Below are 20,728 nucleotides of genomic sequence, written 5' to 3'. Positions count from 1 at the left end.
CAGCCCCACGAGTCAGCGAGGGAGGGCCGCTGGAAATGCGGAGCCCGGGCTGCCGAGGGGTGGGGACCCGAGTTTAAATGGCAGGAAGTGACGCCGCGCCCCGCCGTTGCCTGGAAACGCGTTCTTCGGCCCGGGGGAGGCGGGGAGGGGCGCGCGTCCTCCCTCACCGGTGGTCTAAACTTTCCGGGAAGGAGCAGTAGAGGGAAAAGGCAAGAAGAAGGCTTCTTTCTGGTCCCCAGAGAAAGTCCCCAAGCCCCCCACCCACCCCAGTGCGGTGAGTTTGGCTTCTCGGTGGGTACAGCCGCCCGAGATTCGGGGTTTCTGGTCTCGTGGGTCTTTCCCACTGCCAGCATTGTTAGCAAAGACCCTGGCGGTCAGAACCTCATTCGAAGTTGTATTCCGTGTCCCATCTTTTTAGATGCCCAACGCGGAAAAAAAAAATCCCAGGGTTTTTCTTCCCCGTGTTCAACTCTTTCCCCGAGTCTGCACGTAGGGCCTGCAGGAGTTCGATGACCTGGGTAGGGAAAGATGGTGAATTGCCCCCATGCGCAGGTTCTGCACCAAATTGTTTATAACTTGATGCCTAACAACAGCAACGGGGATACTAAATAATAAGGTGTTGGGATCTTGGGTTTCAGTCATCTCCTACACTGCTGGTGACGAATGAGAGCACACAGCTAGCTCTACGTTAAAAAAAAAAAAAAAAAAAGTTCTGTAGCTCTCCCAAACTCCTAAGAATCACGACATTTTAGGCAATTTGGTGTCACGCCATACTGAACCTAGTTCATAAAAGAGTGCTTAATTTAAAAACTAACACAAGAGAATCACTGAAATAAAGAGGAAATTGAAGTCAGACACCATTAACACAAATGCTCTTTTCTATTCACAGGCTTAGAAATTTATGAAAAAAAAGGTATTTTAATTAAAGAACACTATTGAAGGGACAAACAAAAAAACCATCTTGTTACTAAGAAGCTTAAGTAAAACGTGAAAAAATTCAGCTAATATAACCCCTTTTGAACAATTTATGAGAATGGTTGTACCCCGGTTGTTTGGCATTAGACAAATCATTAACAAATATTGCAAATTAATTTTGTCAGTATCCAATACTAGTCCTTAAGAAGGTTTTAGTAAATTGAAAAAAGAAAATTTGACTGTATATGCTAGGGCAGAAATTGATTTCAAGAGATCTAATTTTTGAAACAAGTTATGGGATATGTTAGCTCAGCTCAAGCTGCCATAAATACTAAACCAGATGACTTAAGCGACAGAAATTTATTTTTTCAGAATTACAGAGATTTGGGAATAAAAAAACATCAGAAGGCTGGTATGGCTGAGTTCTGGTAAGGAACCCTACCTAGCTTGCAGATGGTGACTTTGTGCTTTTTCTTCATGAGCTAAAAAAACAAAACAAAACAAAACAAAACAAAAAAACAGATTTCACTTTGACAAGGGCACTGAGCTGGATGCTGGGTAATCCCAGCAACTCAGGAGGCATGAAGATTGAGGCTCAAAGCCAGCCTGTCAGGAAAATCCATGGGACTCTTAGATACAGAAAACCAGAAGTGATGCTGTGGCTCAAAGTGGCTGAGTGCTAGCCTTGAATGGTAGAAGCTCAGGTACAGTGTCAAGACCCTGAGTTCAAGCCTCATGACTGATTTAAAACACACACCACACACACACACACACACACACACACACACACGCTGATTATGTCATGAGATTCCTCCATCCTTCTAGGTTGACCTGTCTCTTTTCATAGTCCCATCACTTTGCAGGTGACTAGAATTTCAAATTTTCTGGGAATTGGCATTGGACCATAGCATGTAATGACTATCTTCAAAATTTTGGAACTATATTTTAATATAATTTTAAAAAACATTTTCTTTAAGGGAGTCCTTTCTCACAATATAACTGCTTTCTAGCAAATTAAAGTTTGTTTTGTAGTTGTATTTTTCACAATGAATTTTTCATTTGTTTAAATTTGCGGGTGTTTAAATTGAATATATTCACAAATGAGCTTTCAAAGTCTTTTGTGTTTTGCCTGAGGTGTGAAAAATCACGTACAGCAAAGATTTGCAAACTTTACAATGAAAAAGCATCTGTAGCATTTGTTGTAAGTTCAGATTCTTAAACCCAAACTCTAGAAATTAGTGCAGCATGAGCCTCAGTCACCCAGCATCAGAGAGCTTTGATTATGACTGGTTAGTTGGCAGCATGGGGTTGTACTAAGGGCCTTATGCTTGTTGGGCAGGCACTCTACCACTTGAGCCACATCTCCAAGGGCAAAAAGATTTTAAAATTCTACTTAATGATTTCTAGTTTTATCACCGTGCCAAAACAGTTCACCAAAAAGAGTATCTATCTATCTATCTATCTATGTAATAGTTTAATAATTGATGAAAAAAGTTTCACATGCTCTGGAAGAGTAGTATTGACATTTTTTTTGTTCTCATATCCATTAAGTAAATACTTGTGAGCTAACATATGGAGTCTGAACATCTGAGCTTCAACATCTCTTGAGAATTAGTTTTTTCTCCCCCAATACTGGAGGTTAAAGGATACAGGTACTTGCTGGTCAAAGATCTAGACTGCACTTCCAAATGTGTCCCTTTTTCTGAAAACTAGCTGGAATGCCCTCATGACAACCACACTACTTTGGACCCTTTACCATCACTTTGAGAACACTCCAGAAACTGTAGAAAAGTCCAACAAGGACAACTGAAGGCGTGCTTCACTCATGACCACTCCAGACAGCCAACACAGAACCTTAGAAAGCAGCATTCTATGCAAGACAAGCCTCAGTGACCTTTAGATGATGCTGTAATTAGATTCAGTCCAGCTAGAGGGAGGATACCCCTTCAGTGCTTGTTGATTAGATTAAAATCCTTCATTGGCATATTGTGATGGATCCTATGGGCCAACGATTCAAGGAAGCACCGAGTTCATCTTTAAACTGGGCTTGGGATCAAAGCATAAAGCAATCATTCCATTTGCACGCTGCATTTCCTGTTGGGGTATAGAACCCAACCACTCACATGCTTTGAGGGTTTGTCTTCTGTGTTTGTGTCTGTGTTTCTCTTCTGTGATACTTTCCTGATGCTGTAACATTAGGTTTCAGTAAAGTCTATTAGGTCTTTGATCTCACCCAAGTTCCTTCCATCTTAGAGCTTAGTCACTGTCTGAGCTGGTACCACAAAGAAATGGTGGTGTGGATGACAGTGGCAGAAGACACTGGTGGCAGAGGTGCTAAAACTAACAAGGAAAGCCATGGCAGCACTGGCAGCAGCATCTGTTGCAGCAGTGGTATGGGAGCTAAGAAGGCTAGAGGACAGTAGGTGTTTAAAAAATTCTAAGGCAAAGAAAGTACGAGAGCTTAGACTGTGAAGGCAAAGGATGTGAAGAGCCAAGGTGCAGACCCTGGTCACTAGAAGAGTTCCTAAAAAGAGTTATCCATTTCGGGGTGATGGTCACCCTTACTTTATAGCTCAAGAGCTCTGGTACTAGCCCTCCCTAGGTGTTGCCAACACTAGTTATTGTTAAGAGCTCAGAGCCCCGACATGCACTGCTCAAGAGCAGTAATGTTAGCTACTCAGCACTTAATACTTTGGGCTGTCAATATTAGCTCTTGTGGACAGTGTTAGACTTTGCCAGAAAATCAGGCAGATATCCAGGCACAAAGAACAAAGAAAAATTTATTGCCAGCAAAGGGACTGACAAGACCCCTTCACACAAGAGACACTTGCAAGCACACTCAAACATTTGTGTACATGCACAAGCGCATGGGTGTTGTCTGAGGAGACCTATATAATCTACAGGGATTGGAGGGGCTTGGAGATGGAGACCTAGATGTGGACCCATGGATCAGGGGCTTCATCATGGCAGACTAGGATTTATGGCTGCTGCTCGAGTGGCAGGTAAGAGGTCTTACAGCTGCCCAGATCTAAAGGTCACTCTAAGGGGATCTTGTTGCCTTGTATGGTTGTAGCTTCCCCCAAAGAATGCCACTTCAAGGTGAAGAGGGATGGTGGTGGAGGCTAATTATTCACTGAATTTACAAAATGGGCCTAGTGTTGCCTAGGAAAAGAGACTTATCACGTTAACAGTCAACCTTCCAGGTGCCATTGAATGTTGTGCTGCTGGCAAGCAAAGTTCACAGGTAGGTACACCTATCAAGAGCAGTTATGGTGAAAATTTTACTTAATATATATGTTTATGTTTGGGCTCTCTATCTCATCCCATTAGTCTATTTGCCTACCTTTATGTTAACACCAGTGTAACTTTGAAATCAAGATGTGTTAGTCACTAGTAATTTGACTATGTCATTATAGCTAAGTCTATTTTCTCTGAAGCATACATTAGATTTTTTTTTTTGCCAGTTCTGTGGCTTAGGGCCTGGGTACTGTTCTTGGGCATTCCTCAAGGTTAGCACTCTACCACTGGAGCCACAGCACCACTTCTGATTATTTCTATGTATATGGTACCAAGGAATTGAACCTGGGTCTTTGCGCATGCTAGGCAGGCACTCTACCACTACGCCACGCTCTCAGCCCCAGTGTGGTCACGTTTGGCTGAAAGCAGTACCATTCTCTCTATTCTTTTGCTGAGAATCAAAACAAACAAACAAACGAACAAACAAACAAAAAACACCAAAGCTAGCATGCTAGGTAAACACTCTATCACTGAGCTACACTCCCAGCCTCTGATAGCAGTTAAAAAATTATCTAGTTGAAAGGAATTTGACTTATCTGTATTTGATCAGATTTATTCCCTCCTCCTCCTTTAAATTTCAAAAGGTTTCATTGTTTTATTTTCATATAAGCATACAAAATACTAATGATATTCCTCTTTCACTCTCTTCATACACATACCCTACAACCCCATTGGAGAGTTTGAAAGATTTGTGTGTGTGTGTGTGTGTGTGTGTGTGTGTGCGCGCTTGTGCATGTACACAAATGTTTGAGTGTGCTTGCAAGTGTCCTGAGACTGGGATTGGGCCCTTGAGCTTTTTTGCTCAAGGCTGGAGTTCTACTACCTGAGCCACAACTCCATTTCTGGCTTTTATTTCTAGCTAATTAGAAATAAGAATCTTTCCTTTTTGGCTGGTTTTGAACTGTGACCCTTACATCTCAAGCTCCGGAGTAGCTACTAGGATTACAGGTGTGAGCGACAGGTGCCCAGCATATATATATATATTTTTTTGGTGCTCATTTTCATTTGTCCTCAGCAGTGATTGAGCTTCATTCACTGTTGCCTTGTTTTTGAGAAGAAGACTTGACACAAATTGTTTCAATCTGGGCTGGGGAGTTTGGCCTAGTGGTAGCGTGCCTAGTATGCAGGAAGACCTGGGTTCATTCCTCGGTACCACATGCTGAGGCTCAAGTGGTAGAGCTCTAGCCTTGACAAAGTCCAAGGACAGTGCTCAGGCCCTGAGCTCAAGCCCAGCACTGGCAAAAAAAAAAAAAAAAACAAAAAAGAAAAAAAGAAACCCCCAAACCCAAATTGTTTCAATCTGATCGGAATTTAGGTAGGAGTTATATTTGCCCATTCTTTGAGTTTTTATAACATTAAAAAAATAGCCCAGCATAAGGGCTCCTCTTGCATGTATCCACTGGTTTTTGTCTGGTCTACTAGCTGGCTAATGAGAATAATTTGCTGTTTGCCTAGAGCTAAAAAATCTTTTTGAGCCCTGAGCTTGAACTTCCACACATTCTTGGAGAGAGCTTTGGGGCAGTTTCCTTTGACAAATTCTCTCATCACCCCCGATGCTAGGGTAGGTGAACTTGGGGTCCTCTCTGTTGTGCCAAGATTGTTCCATGTTCTAGGAATGACCCCCACCACCCCCTTGTTTAGGGCCCATGTACTTGAACCCCAGATGGTAACAGCTTGGTGCTCAGTGGTTAGACACCTGAGCTCTAATTCAACTAGTGGTTTGAGTTAAATAGCCAATCAGGTACTTGTAGTTTCCCTATAAAAGCAGTGTGAAGTTCTTGCTCAGGGCCTTTTCAGCGTTGCCAGCTGCTGGTATGCGGAGGCCCGAGTCTAGACTCGTAAATAAACAACCCGTTTTTTAGCTTTGACTGTGGCCTCTGGTGGTCTTTTGGGGTTCTAGGAATTCGGGTACAACACTCTCCACCTGCTTTATGTTCTGCAGTAAGAGTAACTGGACTCATAGTTTTGGCTTGTCCTGCCTAGGGTAGGTACTTTATATATAAGAGCTGGGTAGGTGAAAATCCACTACCTTTTGACTGCAAGCAGAGAAATTCAGTCTCCATAACATTTGGAAAGATGAATAACCCTGCACCACTAATGCTGGTAATAGTGTACCTCGGGGCTAGAAGCATAATGGAGAGGCAATTGGCTTTGGCCACAACCACCCAGAAAGCTGATACATGTTTTGTGGAAAGGTATGGAAAGGAAAACGTCTTGACTCACTACCACAGGCTTTTTGAAGTTCCGAGAAGTGCGTTTATGTTGACTACCTGTTTATTTGCTGTATATCACTAGAATTTCTACAGACCTTAAGTATTTGCATTGCTTAGGAAGCAGGTCTGCAAAGATCCTGATATTTTACAAGTGGAATCTCCAATAATGATTTTTTAAAAAAATTTAAAATTATTATGTAGGGAGCATAATATGCATTTATTTAATAGTCCTCTTTAGCTTAATACTAAGGTAACTTGAAAAAATACATAAAATTACATAGTAAAACTATTTCTTTTCCCAAATTTACGGCTATTTTCGTTATCCTACACCTAAGCATAAATTCAGCCAATTATTGCCTTCTTTTAGTCAAAATTAGTCTGATAAAAATTTACAAGAGGACTCAAGTAACATAATTCCTTTGAATAACTTACAGATTAGCAAAATAAATACAAGAAGATGGAACATGTTTTGTCGGAGGGAAGTGAAGATAAAGAGATGAGGGCAGATGACAGAGGAATGGTGGGCAAATACAATTAATATTTAATGTACATGACAAAAGGTAACTCGAGTGAATGGATGGGGTTGGGAGAGATGGGGGAAAAGGATGGAATGGGTGACATTGACCAAGATGCATAATATTCATAAACTGACATGCTGGGTTAAAATCCCTTTGTACAACTAAAGAAGGAACTTGATGGCAGTTAGCTATGTTTATATAATGAAACACTTAAAACAAAAACTTACCAACAAATACTCAAATATTTGACCTTTCACAACATTCATTTCTCTCAGGATTTGAGTTACTGCCATATATCACATTCCAGGTGTTTTTTAAAGTGTTTTCAGTAATTCTAGTCAAGTAGGTTACCTAGCAATATTGTCTTGATCTTCATTAATCAAGGATTTTTATTTTGAAGAATAGTTTTTCAGGGTGGAGAATTTTTGGTTGCCCCTTTTCTCTCATTGTGTCAAATACACCATTAGCTAACCTAACACGTTTTTGATGGTTTCCTTGCTTCTTTCAGTGTTTCTCTAAGAGTCTGGTTAGGAGGTTTATCTATATGTGCACCTCTTTTTATTTATCCTATTTCACTGCCTTTATTTGTATGTTAATCATTTTAAATCAAATTTAAATTTTTCCATCTCCATTCTGAGACTCGCCTTCCATGTACTGCGATTTGGGACATTCCTAGGTATCCCTCCTAGCTTAGCTGCCATGAAATGGGACTTTCTCTTCAGAAGAGGTGGCTTCTTCTCGTTTCACATACCTTTTTTTTTTGTTTTATTTGGTGTACCAGTAGTGGGGCATGAACTAATGGCATCCCAGTATCTCTTGACTTTCTTGCTCCAGGATGGTGCTCTAATATTTGAGCCACAGCTCCACTTTCCAGCTTTTAGCTGGTTAGCTGGAGTCTCATAGACTTTTCTACCTGGTTAGCTTTGAACCACAATCCTCAGATAACAGTTACCTGAGCAGCTAGGAATACAAGCACTTAGCTTTCCATTTACTTTTTAAAATGTAGCTCATTATTGATATCCATATAAAAATGTGGTATTATATTTTTATTTCTATTCAGAAATAACAGAGTGGCATAGCATTTAAGATTTTTTCATATACAGCACAAGAAGTGAGAGAAGTGAAATAATAATTAATGATCTTTATATGAAGAACTCTCTTCATATACATGGAGAGAGAGCAAAACGGCATTGCTTTTCTCAGGAATTCATAACATCTTAAAGGCATTCTTCATATGCATTAAAAAAGGGTAGTTATGAGAGATGACTACATATGGTTTTTTAAAGAATGTTATGCCGTATCTTCAACTCCAGCACTGCCACAAAAAAGAAAAAAACAAAAAAGAATGTCACATATTTTATCTTTGTGAACTTTTTGGCTACATCTTATAAACACTTAAAAAGATGGGAGCTATGTCAATTAAAGACAACAGAATTACTTCTTTATCAACACTGTAAGCATAATAATAAACTATTCTCCCTTATGTACTCAAAATTTGAATCATTTATAAATCTGTACACAAATATGTAATTACCAAGCAGTGTATAGCACAGAAACAAGAAAAAAAATTTTAAGTCTAGTTATTATGATAGCCTTTTCTAATACACATAATTATAAAAAATTTATTATAAAAACCTACATATACAATAAATATTTGATCAGAAGTCTCAAGATTATTCATGATGAAATGTGTAGAAAGAGACATTTCAAAGTCGTAGCAATTACTACTTTTACAATATTTAATCATTTTTACAATAGATCTGCCGGTCCATTTTAATTATATTTGTTCTCAACACCATCACATATCTTGCTGAATTTCTTTTAGAGCACAAGCCAGCTGCTTAATTTTTTCCTCCATTGCTTTTTTGTTCTTGCATGTTTCTTCTAGAAGTTCACGCATTTCTTCTTCAACTTGATAAACCTAAGACAATGTATGAATGTTACATTTTAATTTCCTAAGGTAAAAGAATTTAAAAAATACTTTAGGGAAGAAATGTCAGTATCTTGTTCTTATGTATTTTGCAACTGTAATTCATTCAATGTAAAATAAGGTTAAAAGATGTAACTCGTCCAAATATTAATAGGGGAAACTTTTCTTTTTTCAAAGCTAGCACTTTACCACCTGAGCCACAGCACCACTCCAGCTTTTTTTGTCTCTGTGGTACCAAGGAATCCAGGGAACCCAGAGCTCAGTGCACACTAGGCAAGCACTCTTATCACTAGGCTACACTCCCGGCCCAGGGAAACGTTTTTATATAATCTATTTAGTGCTTATTAGACTTTTCTAAAAAAGACAAAACAATGTATGGTAACTCTATTTTAGGGCTTAGAAAATTTTTGTGAAATTGTGCAACTTCTATCCACAGTGTGTGGATAGGAACCCAGTTTTCTTATGTTATCTTGCAGTTATCATTGTTGTCTATAGATGCTGAGTTCTAAGTTCAACTTAAACACTAATGCTTTATAAATTTTCAAAACCAAACCACCTTCCTCCTCAAAGAAACTTTCTCTTTAATGTAGTTACTATTACATTTCTAAAAATGCTGTTATGTCTGAACCACCCTTTTAAGATTTATTCTTAAACTCCATTCCTTTACAATCTCTGTACCTGGTACTGTCCAGTTATGCTAGTAACTAAAATAGTACTGCAACCTGAAACAATACCATAACACTCCCGATACATTACCAATATGTTCATCCTCTTGTCTACTTTACTGACATTGATAGATCTGAAAATTTTCATCCACAGACATACACCTTACATATACTGGGCTAAAACTTGTAATTTTGCTTTTTACTAGAATTATTTTTGTAGTGAATCGAAGGTTACTAAGTCTGATTTCATGATACTTTTTTTGTTTTTTTTTGCCAGTCCTGGGTTTGAGCTCAGGGCCTGAGCACTGTCCTTGGACTTTCTCAAGGCTAGAGCTCTACCTCTTGAGCCTCAGCACCACTTCCGGCTTTTTTCTATGTATGTGGTGCCGAGGAATCGAACCCGGGTCTTCATGCATGCTAGGCAAGCACTTTAACCACTAGGCCAAACTCCCGGCCCCTTCATGATACTTTTGATAACAGTCTTGATATATCTACTAGACCATAAAATTATTCTGTATGTTTTTAATTTCCAAGGATTTATCTGTATATAAAGATAGATGTTTATATCTATGTTTATTGATTTCCAGGGCAAATTTTATTTATAGTACCTTCAAATTTGCAGAATCAATACATTTTTGCTTTTCAGATGATAGTTGTGATATTTCAGCTTGATGAGCTTCAACAATTGCATCAACTTGCTTTTTAAAGGCATCATCCATACTATGAAGCTTTTCTACTGCATTCCTCAAAATAAAAAAATAAAAAAAAAAAAAGCAACATAAGACCATATAAGATGAGGCCAAATTAATGGACCGCTAGGACATGGAGACAAGAACTTAATTATGAGTAAGTGTTGTTATTAATGTACTATGTTTTATTTTCTCTTCTCTTGTGTTGCCCTTTGCTTAATCTCATATTGTTACAGTATCTGACTTTGTAACCTGGTATATATATGTTTATTTGTTTATTTGAAGTAAGAGGGGGAAAATGAGGGGAGGGGGTAGAGAGAGGGAAATGGGGACAAAAACATGAGAAGGGGTCTCAAGGTATGAGAAGTAATGCACCTTCTATCTGGCGAACATAATTGTAACCCCCCTATATATTAAAATAAAAAAATAAAAACCAAAATGCTCATATAGCAATCATTATGTATTTCCAGGAGGAGGGAAAAGGAAGGGACAAAAGCATGTGAGAAGTAATCACTTACTACCTGATGAATTTAACTGTATCCCCTCTATACATTACCCCAACAATAAAATTAAAAAATAGAACTATATATTTCATACAGCTATATATATTAAAAATATACATTATGTGTCAACCTCAGAGGGAATTGTTACTTCATTTTACAAAAAGAATGAAGTTCTTGGCAAACAACCATGTCCCTACATATTTTCAGTACTTTCTTTCAACCATCTCACATCAGTGTTTATGATTCAAGAGGTCTCAAGTCCTTTAGAATTTATTACTTACTTTTGTAGCTCCACGCTTTTATCTCGTTCTGCTTTAAGTTGTTTTTCCTTGTTTTCAAAATTTTCTTTCACTTCTTTTACTTGTGTTTCAAGATGAGCTAGAAGTTCTCCTTTATCATGCCATTTCTGATTAAGTGAACTAAAAAAGTTATTTAAAAATGAATTATTATTAAGTCACATTTCACCTTCTTTAGTACTGGTTTGAGTTTGGTGCCTTGTACATGTTAATGTACCATACTGAGCTTAATCCCCAGTCCTTTAATTTTGTTTTGAGATACGGTCTCAACCAGTTGCTTGGGAAGGCCTAAATTTATAATTATCAATTTATAAATTATAAAACTCTGCCTTCTGAGTAGTTAGGATTATAAACACATGCCACCACACTGGCAAGCCACACATTATTTTTTTTTTCAGTGGAAAATAGTGAAAAATACCTGTAAGCTTTTCTAATTTCTTCAAGTTCGATTTCCTTTGCTTTCAACTGCTGTTTTAGTTTTTCTTTTCTTTCACTGTGTCTTTCCAATTTCTCAATTACATTATCCAGTTCTGAAGATTTTTCTTCAAGTTGTTCTTGAGTACATTTTTCTACTTCAGCGATCTTTTCTTGTAATAGTTTGATTTGTTCATCTTTTTCTTGTAAGCACTTTAAGATAAAATCAGTACATTACTTTTATTAAGGTTAAATGTTTGATTAACCAGATATAGTTTAAATTATTACTTAAAGGATATGAACATATAAAATGATTTTTCTTATGACTCACCATATTTTTTGATACCAAGTATATACAGTTATTTTAAAAACACAAATATTCCATAAAACCATGAAGTAAAATTCAAGCTAATAATCAGGCAGCACTTTTGGGAAAAATATTACAAATAAGAATAAACTATGATATTCATAGTTGCAAATCATGGAGACAAATTGGTTGCTGGACATTTTGATCTAGACAGATATCAAACCTGCCAGTAGCTCTTTTCTCAAACTCAAATGCCAAACTTACATCTTTTAATTTTCTAATTGTCTCTGTCTGGTCTTCCATGATTTTATTTTTTATTTTTAATGCATCACAATCATTTTCCTTTGCCTTTCTCAGAGATTCATTCTCTCTACATAAACTTTCAATTTGGGCCTCCAATTGTCCACGAGTTTGGGATAAACATGACCCTAAAAAACAAAACAAAACAAGAAAACAAGAAAAAAAGCTTTTGCATTTTATAAAAGCCTAATCTAACAATGTGAAAACACAGCAAATAAAAACGGATAACCCCCCAAAAAACATATTTTCAGTACTTTAGTTACATATAAAAATAAATAAAAGCAAAAAACATACTTTTTTGGGGGGCGGGGGGTCATGGGGCTTTAACTCTGGGCTGGGTACTGTCCGAGAGGTCTTCAGTACAAAGCTGCCACACTACTCCTGAGCCACAGTCCCATCTCCAATTTTCTGGTGATTAACTGGAGATAAGAATCTCTTGGCTTTAACAAATTTGAGAATCTAGGAGAAATGGATGAATTTCTAGCCAATATTAACATACCAACACTGAACCAAGAAGACCTAATTCAATAAACAGACCATTTCAAGTACTGAAAAAGAAATGGCAACAAGAGACCTTCCATACAAGAAAAGCCCTGGGCCAGATGGATTCACAGCTGAATTCTATAAGGTCTTCAAGGCAGAGCTCACACCAGTACTCTTCAAGCTCATCAACGAAATTGAAAACGAAGGCTCTTTGCCAAACTCATTCTACGAAGCCACTATATCTCTTATCCCCAAACCAGAGATTCATCAAAGAAAGAGAACTATAGACCCATTTCTTTGATGAATATTGATACAAACTTTCTCAACAAAATACTGGCCATCTTCAGCAACTCATCAAAAAAAATATACACTATGATCAAACAGGATTCATCACAGGGATGCAAAGCTGGTTCAACATACGCAAATCTATTAATATAATTCAACACATCAACAGGAGCAAGGACAAGAATCACATGATTGTCTCAATAGATGCAGAAAAGGCATTTGACAAGATCCAACACCCCTTTACGCTAAAAGCTCTGGAGAAACTAGGAAATCCATAGAACATTCCTCAGTATAAGAAAGGCTGTGTATGACAACCCCACAGCTAGCATTATACTTAATGGCGAAAAGCTAAAGCCATTTCCTCTAAAATCAGGAACTAGACAAGGATGCCCACTCTCTCTAACATAGTATTAGAATTCCTAGCCAAAGCAATAAGGCAAGAAGCAAGCATAAAGGGGATCCAAATAGGGAAAGAGGAAGTGAAACTTTCCCTCTTTGAAGATGACATGATTCTGTATGTATGTATGTATGTATGTATGTATGTATGTATGTATGTATGTATGTATGTATTTATTTTGCCAGTCCTGGGGCTTGAACTTAGGGCTGAGCGCTGAGCACTGAGAACTGAGCCCTGTCCTTGGGCTTTCCTCAAGGCTAGAGCTCTACCACTTGAGCCATAGCACAATTTCTGGCTTTTTCTATGTATGTGGTACCAAGGAATCGAGCCCAGGTCTTCATGCATTCTAGGCAAGCACTCTACCACTAGGCCAAACTCCCAGTCCCATGATTCTGTATTTAAAGAACCGTAGACTCCAGTCCCAAGCTGCTTGAGCTGATTCAAAACTTTGGAAAGGCAGCAGGGTATAAAATTAACCCTCAAAAATCAACTGCCTTCTTTTATGCCAACAATGAGAGAAATGAGGCAACAATCAGGAAAGCAACTCCTTTTGCAATAGCCTCACCTCAAAGAAAATAAAGTACCTAGGAATTAAGTAAGAATATAAAAGACCTTTTTGATGAAAAATTTAAAACCCCGAAAAGGAGAAGTGAGGAAATGGAAAATCCTCCCATGCTCCTGGATTGGAAGAATTAACATCATGGAAATGCAATATTGCCCAGGGCTATCTACAAATTTAACGCAATACCCATCAATATCCCAATGACATTCTTTAAAGATATAGAAGAGGCAATCCAAAATTTCATATGGAATAATAAAAGACACCCTATAGCAAAAATAATTCTTAGCACAAAGAACAGCGCAGGAGGAATTTCAATACCAAACTTTAGGCTCTATTATAAAGCTATAGTGACCAAAACAGCTTGGTACTGGCACAAGAACAGGCCTGAAGACCAATGGAATAGAACTGAAGACCCAGATATTAACCCACAGACCTATGACTACCTAATCTTTGATAAGGGAGCCAAAAAAATAGAACGGAAGAAAGACAGCCTCTTTAACAAGTAGTGCTGGCAGAACTGGTTAAGCATCTGCAGAAAACTAAAGTTGGATCCTTCTTTGTCACCCTACAACAGGATTAACTCCAAATGGATAAAAGACCTCAAGGTAAAAGAAGATACACTGAAAACTTACAAGAAAGAATAGAAGATACACTAGATCTCCTTGGCACAGGTCGAAACTTTCTTAATAAGGACCAAAAAACAAGAAATTAGAGAAAGGCTGGATAAGTGGGACTGCATTAAACTGCAGATCTTCCGTATGGCAAAGGACATAGCTAGCAAATTAACTAGAAAGCCTACAGAGTGGGAGAAGATCTTCACTAACCATACAATGGACAAAGGCCTCATATCTAAAATATATCAAAAGCTAAAAAAATTGAATCACTCCAAAACTAATCTCCAAAGAAACAACCATCCCATTAAAGGATGGACCAAAGACTAAGAGTCTTCTCTGAAGAAGAAAGAAGAATGGCCTATAGACACATGAAGAAATGCTCAACATCTCTGGCCATAAAAAAAATGCAAATCAAAACAACTCTAAAATTCTACCTCACTTCAGTTAGAATGGTCATAATCAAGAAAACTAATAACAACAGATGCTGGAGGGGATCTGGCCAGGAGGGATCACTACTACACTGTTGGTGGGAGTGCAAACTCATTCAGCCACTATGGAAAGCAGTATGGCAGTTCCTCAAAAGACTAAACATAGAGCTCCCCTATGACCCAGCAATTCCACTACTTGGCATTTACCCTTGTCCAGAAACAAGGGCATACTAAATCCACTAGCACAATGATGTTCATTGCAACACTGTTTACCATAGCAAAGACATGGAACCAACCCAGATGCCCCTCAGTGGATGAGTGGATCAACAAGATGTGGTGTTTACACACACCACATCTGCTGTCAGAAAGAACAACACTGCCCCATTTGTAAGGAAATGGAAAGAATTAGAAAAAAATCATATTAAGTGAAGTAAGCCATACTCAGAGGAAGATAGGCTCAATGGTTTCCCTCATTTGTCATAATCAGTAGAAATCTTGGGCTCTCCTAGCAGAGATTTTCAATAGAACAAAACCTAGATACATAAGGCCATATAGAATGACGCTAAATGAAAGGACCTCCAGGATATAGAAACCATTATATAATGAGTGATTGTTGTCCTTAGTGTACTGTGTTATCTCTTTTGCTGTCCTGTGGTTATCTCATATTGTTACAGTATTTCACCTGGTTATGTGAAATATTGTATATATGCGTATTTGGTTATTTGAAACTGGACAGGGAAGGGAGGAAAACAAGATGTGGGGTGGGGGTGGGAAATGGGGACCAAGACATGAGAAAGGGTATCAAGGTATATGAAGTAATGCAGCTTTTATCTGGTGAGTATAATGTAACCCTTATATTAATTACAATAAAAAACATTTAAAGAAAAAAAATCTCTTGGCTTTGTAGTACCTGGGCTGGCTTTGAACCAAGATTCACAGATCTCAGCCTCCTGAGGAGCCAGCATTTACAGGTATGAGCCACTTCATCCAGCTGTGGCTGGTTTTTAACATGGTTATTATAGATTTGAAAATTTGAGAATTTTACCCTGTTTTGCCAGTTCATGCCCCCAAACTTTTCTTTCTGTCCTTAAACCATAAATCAGTGATTCCTTTGCTGCTAGTTCAGAAATAAGCTGTACTTTCTCGTGCTTGAGAAGTTCTATTTGAATACTCTTCTGCTTGTCATCCTCGATCAACATTCCAAGAGTATTGATTTGATTCTGTATATACCCCATACATTAAAAAAAAGAAAGAAATCAAAGTCACATGTTTTAGTTCCAATTGTTGCATCTTATAATGAAAAATAAATCTATATAAATAAAGATAAATTTTAATGAAATTGCATACCAAAAGTTTTGGTTTCATTAACTAAAGGTAAATACCGAATATAATGTAAGAAAATAAACTTTTTAAGAGGCCACTTCTTCAAACTCTGAATTTTAATCTAAAATTCTAACAGAGAATATGCCTATAACATTTAAACTTTCTCATAATGCATTTATATGAAAAGTATAAGCATTACTTTCCAGAAGTTGAGTTATATTAGATAAAGTAGCATGTATTTATTTAAAACTGATACAACAGAAAAAAAGAAATTAATTTTAAAACTATTATAATTAAGGATATTTAAAAATCACCACCATCACCTTTGATTACAAAACTAATGTTAGCTATTGAAGTGGTGCTTTTGAAATACACTTCAATATCACTTGAATATTGTTTTCCTAATTTTTATATCATGGAACAGCAGGTAGTTATTTAACATATTTAAAAAAATAAACTTATTTGTTTTTTACTTAGATACTATCTTAATGTAAGCCCTATAATTTGTGAAATGATAAATTCAATCTCCTTTCCTCAGTTGTATTTTCTGATATACATCAAACTACATAATTAGGATAATCTAAAAGTTCATTTTGGTACCTTCCTAAGACCATCCTAACACACAAAACAATGTAAAAACCATAGAAGAAAATACAATGTTGCAATATCTTACCTGTAAATTTGCTGCAGTTTCCTGCTTCAATTTGGAAACTTCTGCAAGTTTTGATTTTTGTTCTTTTACCATGCATGTCAGATCTTTTATTAAAGAAGATGATTCATTTTCTTTTCGTTGAGCCCAAATAAGAGCATGCTTACTTTTGGCTAACTCTGTTGCCACATTCTGAAAACCATCTTTAACCTGTATTTCAAAACTGCATTATAAATGGCAGCTCTATAAATAATTAGAAAATATTTGCATACAGAAGTAGTTTGTTTTTCATTTTCATAGTCTATGTTATCAAAAGGGTAAGTTTTTTTTTAAATCTACAAATGTTAATGATGAAACTAACACAGTAAGGTTGGACACTAGTCAGAGAAAGTAAACCTAAGGCACTTGTCATTATGACAGTATTTCAGTTTGTTACATGCCAGCCACTGTTCTATGTACTAAATCAATGAACAACATAGACTAAAATATTTATAAAGCTATATTCTCATTTATACATTGTGGATGTTGTGATTAGCATAAAGAAGAAAGTGGGATGGAAAGAGGAAGATCAATGAAGAAGCTCTAAGAGTAATACAGGTAAAAGGAGTTAAGAAGTTAATTTTAAATTTAGGTGAATGGTTCAAGCTATAGATATAATAAACAATTTACCAAGAGGTTGACTGTGTCTACAACAGAAAACAGCTGGACTTGGGCACTGTGATAATAATGAGAGAAACTGCTGCAAAGAAAATAAAATAACAGAAAGCCGAGAAAAAGAAGAGCTGGTACTCTGATAATCAACAGAAATGTCTAGAGCGAAGGAGAGACACACTTTGCTCCTAGGTTTAATCAGATGCAGATGTTATCCTCTCACTTACAGCAATGCTAACAAGAGCAGTGCAAACAAAAGCCAAATCAATGCATGTTAGAGAAGGAAATAAATTAGGGAGAGCAAATCTATGTCTTTGAGAAATTCTATTCCAAATGAAAACATAGAGGTGATTGTCAAATAGGATCCAGTCAGTGTTCTTAAGATGAGAAAAAAATCAAAGCATACTCAAGCAAAAGGGAATGGTCCAACACAAAGACCAGATGGTTTCTATTGCAAATATCCACTCAGCTTTTGTGCTACAAAATAGCCATAGATAACAAGTAAACAAATAAGGCTCCTTTACAGTATGACTACTAAATTAAATAGACACTGGGCCATATTCAGCCCTAGGGATTTCAGTTTTGTCAACTCTTGCTATACAGAAATAGAGAATTCAGAGTTGGGAGTTTAGCCTAGTCATAGAGTGCTTGCCCAGCATACATGAAGACCCAGGTTCGATTCCGGTACCACATACATAGAAAAAAGCTGGAAGTGGTGCTATGGTTCAAGTGGTAGAGATCTAGCCTTGAGAAAAAGACCAAGGACAGTGCTCAGGCACTGAGTTCAAGCCCCATGACTGGCCCCAGAAAAAAAAAAAAAAAGAGAGAGAGAGAGAGAGAGAGAGAATTCTCCAGGTCTTATATTTCAGCATCCAGTATGCTTCAACATTTACAGTCATAATTGGGTTTTACAATAGCTATGGAACAATACCTGTTATATATGTGAAAAAACGAAGGCTCTAGGATTTTGAGTCATCTACATTACATAAATATTATTATGTTTCTGAAATATAATCTCAGTCTCCTAATCAAATTATGTATTTTTTACTGACTGTTTACAATAAAGATGTTAATTCTTACATCTCTGAATCTTCGGGCTTCAACAGTTAGAGCAATACGAAATTCATTTTCCAAATCCAAGTACTGCTGATTTAATACATCAAGTTTTTCTTGGTATTCTTTTATTTCCTTTTCATGCTTTCTTTCTTCTTTGGCTAGCTCCTTAGCTAAGGCATCCTGGAATTCTGTATCATTCAAAAAGTCTCTTGTTTCAAGTTCCTTTCTGGAATGAAAAACAAATACAAATCAAAGGATATTACTTATGTAAAAAACAAAAAACTTAAAAAATACTTAATATTAAACATTTTAAAATAGAGAAATTGGGTGAGTTTAGGTCCATAAGGATAAATCTGAATTCTGTAGGTCTTTTTTTTTTTTTTAAATAAAGAACTCATTAACATTGATTTTTACATCATATTTCAAATGACATGTTTAACAAACAAGTATTCAAGAAGGGAATCTCTATATACAATCACTGGCACTTAGATTTTAGAACATAATCAAAATTAGGCTGAGCGTTTGCATGCCATAGATACATAATAATCTATGTAATAAAACATTACGTCTATACTCCTAAGTTTTTATGACTATGTAGTTGTGTTTATATTTCCAGTACCATGCATTGGGTATGCAACTTTTAAGTCCTCACTCTTATACTGTTTGGATCTAATAGCCACATATTAAGGATACCATGTGCCTTTTGTTCCTTTGGTCTTGACTTGTCTCACTCAACATGATTCGCTCTACATTCATCCACTGCCCCACAAATGTGTAGGCTTTTTTTTAACGTGACCTTTCATTAGAAAAACTCCACTAAACCTTGCCCTAAAAGACTGAATACCAACTAAATTAACTAGTAGTTACTTGGGAGTCCATTAAAATAGCTTTCTCTATACACAGTGATCAGTGTTTGTGCTTAGAGAAAAAAAAACCAACTTCATTGTGATGTCTCAATTATAAATTTCAAATAGTGACAAAAAAAGTCACCTCATTTTTTAGCTACTAGTTCTTGCTATATGGTTGATTTTAATGCACACATAAATTTGGTATTTGCCATGAGGTAAATCTGACATAACAGTCAGACTTCACAACAGTAACAGTCTTTACATATGAGGAAGGAGTGAAACCTAGTACCTTTCTTTTTCTATTCTTAAATAGCAATAGTTTTCTGACATTTTTTACTTACCTATGTTCCTGTTGTTTTAATGCCAGAAGTTGATGAAGTTGTTGTACTTGTTCTTTTTCTTGGTGAAGGGAAGTTCGGAGTAAGTTTATTTCTCTATCAGCAGCTGAAGCTTTGAGTTCCACCTCTTGGATAAGTCTCATCTGAATAAACACATAAACATATAATACTTAAATAATTTTGTTTTGATGCTAGTTTCCATAAATAGAATTTAAATGACAGTACATATGTATTAAGGTGATTTCCCAGTGTTAATGCTGTGATCACATAATCTTGGCCTTAAAAGCACCTTATATACTAGCATTAAATATTGTTCATCTACGTAACACAGTCTGATGAGAATATCCAACAGTAAGCCTGAAAATAAAATTCTTTCAAGCACCCAAATACTGAAAACCTAGCTCTGGTAAAAGAAAACTAACCAACTGCGACGTTTACACCATTTTGTTTAGTGTTTTGATATTATTCAATAGGCCACCTGATTGCTACATAATAATTCAAGATTTACATATAGCCTAATGGCATTTGGGCTTACTACAGGTATAGTTTGTTTCAGTTAGAAACTGAATTTGCTACTTTATATCATCCATATAACAAAAACAAAAAAAACCCAGGGAAATACCTGTGCTGCCTGCTGCTGACCTTTTTGCCTTTCCATTTTTTCTAATGCTCTTTCCAGAGTTCTTAAGTGTCTAATGTGATCCTCCTGTTGATCTCTTGCTTTCATTAATTCAATAGTTAGTTTTTTAATTTCATTTTGAAGTTTATGTACCATAATTTCAAGTTGTGACTTGGAATGTCTCTCTCTCAAAATAATGTCTTTTAGTCTAAAGCAGAAATTAAATGTGACAGTAAGTACATTATATATAACAAAATGATAGATTTATTGTCAACATTAAAGTTTACAGTAGGGAGAAAAATCTGAGATATGTTTCAAACTCTACAGTAAAAAATGCTAATAAGCTGGACCCTCTCTACTCAACCACCTGAAAACCGGAAGTGACACTGTGGCACAAAACGTTGGAGTGAGCATTACCTTTGAATGAA

The 20,728-nt window shown here is 36.7% G+C and overlaps 1 protein-coding gene and 1 long non-coding RNA gene across 5 annotated transcripts in view; one reads left to right on the top strand and one right to left on the bottom strand.

Annotated features, from left to right (window-relative positions):
• The first annotated feature begins 120 nt into the window (after positions 1–120).
• LOC150058951 (uncharacterized) lies at positions 121–6,979 on the top strand. The gene is made up of 3 exons (XR_016536667.1): positions 121–274; positions 3,819–3,917; positions 6,860–6,979. It is a non-coding gene; the product is annotated as an uncharacterized LOC150058951 (long non-coding RNA).
• Positions 6,950–20,728, bottom strand: part of Lrrcc1 (leucine rich repeat and coiled-coil centrosomal protein 1) — a 33,527-nt gene continuing 19,748 nt past the window's right edge. The window contains exons 10-20 of one of the 4 annotated variants that reach the window (XR_016536666.1): positions 20,304–20,508; positions 19,685–19,824; positions 18,520–18,721; positions 16,813–16,998; positions 15,862–16,036; positions 12,012–12,175; positions 11,445–11,653; positions 11,012–11,149; positions 10,147–10,282; positions 8,583–8,864; positions 6,950–8,258 (exon numbers count right to left, since the gene is read on the bottom strand). Coding sequence is in view for 3 of the 4 variants with exons in the window: in XM_090339008.1 (XP_090195134.1) it covers positions 8,742–8,864; positions 10,147–10,282; positions 11,012–11,149; positions 11,445–11,653; positions 12,012–12,175; positions 15,862–16,036; positions 16,813–16,998; positions 18,520–18,721; positions 19,685–19,824; positions 20,304–20,508 (1,678 nt within the window). In the remaining variant the exon portion in view is untranslated. Of the gene's footprint in view, positions 8,865–10,146; positions 10,283–11,011; positions 11,150–11,444; positions 11,654–12,011; positions 12,176–15,861; positions 16,037–16,812; positions 16,999–18,519; positions 18,722–19,684; positions 19,825–20,303; positions 20,509–20,728 lie in introns of all 4 variants that reach the window. The other 3 variants (XM_090339008.1, XM_090339009.1, XM_090339007.1) reach the window with 3 other exon arrangements.

The sequence above is a fragment of the Megascapheus bottae genome, chromosome 9 (genome assembly GCF_031878675.1).
Source record: "Megascapheus bottae isolate mThoBot1 chromosome 9, mThoBot2.hap1, whole genome shotgun sequence".
Taxonomy (NCBI): Eukaryota; Metazoa; Chordata; class Mammalia; order Rodentia; family Geomyidae; genus Megascapheus; species Megascapheus bottae.
Note: the sequence above shows the minus strand (reverse complement) of the source record. Positions and strands in the feature narration are given on the sequence as shown.